Here is a 3788-nt window from a genome sequence, read left to right as displayed (position 1 = left end):
TACAGTGGGATGTCAGTGTTATGGGATCGTGTCAGAGGGGAGCCCTTCTTTTACCAAAATTCCATGAGGTAGCTCTATATTATATAAAATTGTTACCAAATGTATATTGTAGGTTACAGTATTAGCATTAGAATTAGAGAAAAATTTAATATAGTCAAATTAATTTCATGAAAAAGCAAATATATTGATCATGTGTGTGGTATTTCTAATATTTGGAAAATATTATAATAAAATAATTACAAACACTATTTAAATTCTAGTAACCATAGAAGAAACAAAATTAAATAGGATTAACAGTAACATAAATAAAATATTAAAAGCATACTAAGTGACAAAGTGACAAAGCAATAACAGTAAATCATTAAGGCTAAATAATATACTATGCTTTAAAAGGTACAGAAGTATTAAACATTCTATTAGAATTTGAAATGATTCTTATCCTAAATATTAAAATAAAGAAGAATATGAAACATAGTATCTAAAAGCCTGAAAAGAATACAAAACAGAAAAAAATGAAAGATACCTCACTATTCCTAGTGTGGTTGTTATTTAGGAATGGATAAAACATGTAGTAAAAAATGTCACTACAGTTAGAGTAACACATAAAAAACCAACATACAACATTAAATAATTTTTGTAAAACAGTTGAAAAAACCTAATTTCATAAAATTCAGATAGCTTACAGTGGAATAAATAAGTATGTTGAGACACTGAGTAATCCTAAACTTCACAATGGGCAGCTTCTAGCTGGTTCCTTGGAGCAGGATCTTGATCACTCAAGGAGCACTGGACAAGAAATCAGTCGAGTCGGACGACAGCCACCCAGTTGTCTTAATAATGAATGCTCCACACTGTCTGTTAAGAGAACATACAGATCAGAAAGAGAACAGGAAAAAAAAAAAGGAATTAAGAGTAGATAAGCGTACAGCAACAGTCAACATTTACAAAATATTAGTACATGTGGTACTAATCAGAGTGCTATGAAGTGGGAAGATAGAAATTAGGAGGGGTTCAGAATGCAGAAAGGCTTGCTCTCTGATTTCTGAGAGAGCTAAAAATCTCAGATAATCTTAGTCTAATAATGTACCAGTGTGTTTAGTACATAAAAGGAGGAGTGTGTCAGCATGAATCACAAATAAATTATAACATTTTCTTCAAGTAGGTGGGTTTAAAAAAACTTGGTTTTAAAAGGGGAATAGTGTTTGGTAGAAGGATACTTATAAGGTTGTCTAAAAACCCTAAAGTACTCTTTGAGTTGGCCACAGGAGAGGCACAGGTACTTAAGCCGTATAGTCTTAGAAGGATTACATACATCTATGTCATCCTAGGACTTTTTGGAATTGTTAAGACTAGTTGAGTGCTGACCTGGACATCTAGCTCAGGCAAGACCCTATGTAAGATTCACCCAACAGAATCATTAAAAGACAATAATAAACTGGTTTTCAGATACAGTTAAGTATAGAAGAGAAGAGACCACATAGCACCGAGAGATTGGAAATAGTACTGGTACTATTTTCATTTTAGAAGAGTTAAATGGGGAAACTAAGTGATGAAGATTTTGAAAAGAGATTGTAAGAAGCTATACATGATTTTCTGTTTGATGAGGCTGTAACTTTCATTCAGGGGGTTATGTTTTAGGATTAAGTTAGGAAGCAAATGAAAGCACTGACATCAAACTCAAACACTAAAAAAATACAAATAAAAGCTGGAAAACTCCCTTAGGAACCTAGGTTAGTAGGCAAAGAGAATTGTTTATTAATAGTTGTTAAAGAGGAAGAAATACATTTTTTTTTTGTTACCGGGGATTGAACTTGGGTCCTTGCGCTTGCAAGGCAGGCCACCGAACTGCTGAGCTAAATCCCCAGCCCCCTGAAGAAATACATTTCTGAAAGTAATGCTGAATGCAAGAAAAAGGAGTCACATCCCAGGATTAATAAAACTGGAGGACAAGCTAGCTGACAGAATTGAGTAAAGCCAATCTAAGAGGCCAAGAATTAGCACAAGACTCTTGGGACCTGAAGGACTCTTGGGATAAGAAGTTTTGGATCCTGGGAGTATTTTTGGTGGGCATAGTTGTCCTACCTTATCTGCAGTTTTATGGTTGGTATTTTCAATCACACAAGGTTAAATGGGAAATAAATAATTCATAAGTATAATTTAACAAGCATGATTTAGTTTACTTGCTGTTCTGAGTAGTGGGATGAAATCATGCAGTGTCTTGCTCCATTATGCCCTGGTGGTTAATCCTGCCTTTCTTTGCTCAGCACATTCATTCTGTATATGCTATCTGCCCATTAGTCACTTAGCAGTTATGCTGGTTATCAGAATGACAATCAAGTACTTGTACACATGTAGAGTTTGGAACTACTAGAGGTCACAGACATCTTCTTGGGGGTGTTGGAATGTATTCTCCATGGATAAGAGGGAGGGGACTACTGCATTTTGACTGTTTTTGGTACTGGGGATTGAACTCGGGTCCTTGCAAATGCAAGGCAGGCAGCGGAACCACTGAGGTAAATCCCAGGCCCAAACTAATCTGTGGAGACTCGACTTCTTTTTTGTTTTGTTTTCTTTCTTGGTACTGTGGACTGAACTTGGGACCTTGCACTTGCAAGGCAGGCAGCAGAACCACTGAGCTAAATCCCCTGCCCTTACTGCATTTTGAAAGACTGCAATTACAGAAGAATAATTAATGTGGAATAATAAAGGTACAGCCCACACTCTATCCCTATGCAGATCCAAAACAGGTCAATTTGAAATATTAATGGAATGTGGAATATAAAATCCTGCTGCTTGCTCTCATTGAATCTGAGACATGGGTCTAGATTCAATCTTCTGCATGTGGGTAGCCAGTTTTTCCAACACCATTTATTAAAGAGGCTGTCTTTCTTCTAGTGTATGTTTTTGGCCCCTATCTCAAAGATCAAATTGAATGTACCTACGATTGTTTCTGCATTTTCTGTGTTGTTCCACTGATCCTCATAATCTGTTTTTGTGCCAGTACCATGCTGTCATTATCACTGCAGCTTTGTAATATAACTTCAAATTCAGGATTGTGATGCCTCCTGCTGTGATCTTGTTACCGAGGGTTGTTTTTGCTATCCTGAGTCTCTTCTGATTTCATATTAATTTTAGGCTTGTATTCATTTCTGAAAGAATGCTATTGGTATTTTGATTGGGATTGCATCAATTTTGCAAGTATGGCTATTTGGACCACACTGGCTCTGCCTATTCAAGAATAGGAAAATTTCTGACATCCTCTTTGATCTTCTTTTTCAAGGTACTGTAGTTTCCATTGTAGAGGTCTTTCACTTCCTTAGGTTAATTCCTAAGTATTTAAATTTTTCTTGGTGCTACTGTGAATGGTATTTTTCCCTAATTTCTTTCTCAGTGTCTTTTAGTATATAGGAGTGCTATTGATTTTGGGGTGCATTGTATCATGCTACATTACTGAAATTTGTTAATTCTAAGAGTTGGTGGATTTTTTGGGTCTTCTTTGTAGAGAATTATGCCATCTGCAAATGATAATTTGACTTCTTCCTTTCCTATATATCTTTCATTTTTTTCTTGCCTAATTGCTGTCATTAATATTTGAGTATTCCTGTGAGAGAATGAAAAGATGAAAATAAAGTGTTTGTAGATGGGGAGGGGAGGAGGGGGTGAAGGGAGGGCAGAGGTAAGGGGAAAAAATGAGAATCAAGACTTGCCATGTAAAGGTACATGATCCCAACAATGAATGTAACTGTACTGTATCCCTAAAATGTACCAATAAACTCAATAAAATTAAA

At 35.8% G+C, this 3788-nt stretch overlaps 1 protein-coding gene across 1 annotated transcript in view; it reads right to left on the bottom strand.

The window, feature by feature from the left end:
- Positions 1 to 781: 781 nt before the first annotated feature.
- Positions 782 to 3788, bottom strand: part of Boll (boule homolog, RNA binding protein) — a 32036-nt gene continuing 29029 nt past the window's right edge. Inside the window, exon 11 of the mRNA XM_010631972.2 lies at positions 782 to 855. Within this exon, the coding sequence (XP_010630274.1) occupies positions 832 to 855 (24 nt within the window). The 3' untranslated portion in view covers positions 782 to 831. The remainder of the gene's footprint in view (positions 856 to 3788) is intronic.

This window comes from Fukomys damarensis, unplaced genomic scaffold (assembly GCF_012274545.1).
Source record: "Fukomys damarensis isolate Sample0158 unplaced genomic scaffold, DMR_v1.0_HiC HiC_scaffold_26, whole genome shotgun sequence".
Lineage (NCBI taxonomy): Eukaryota > Metazoa > Chordata > Mammalia > Rodentia > Bathyergidae > Fukomys > Fukomys damarensis.
The sequence above is the reverse complement of the archived record's forward strand: the minus strand, read 5'-3'. Positions and strand labels throughout refer to the sequence as shown.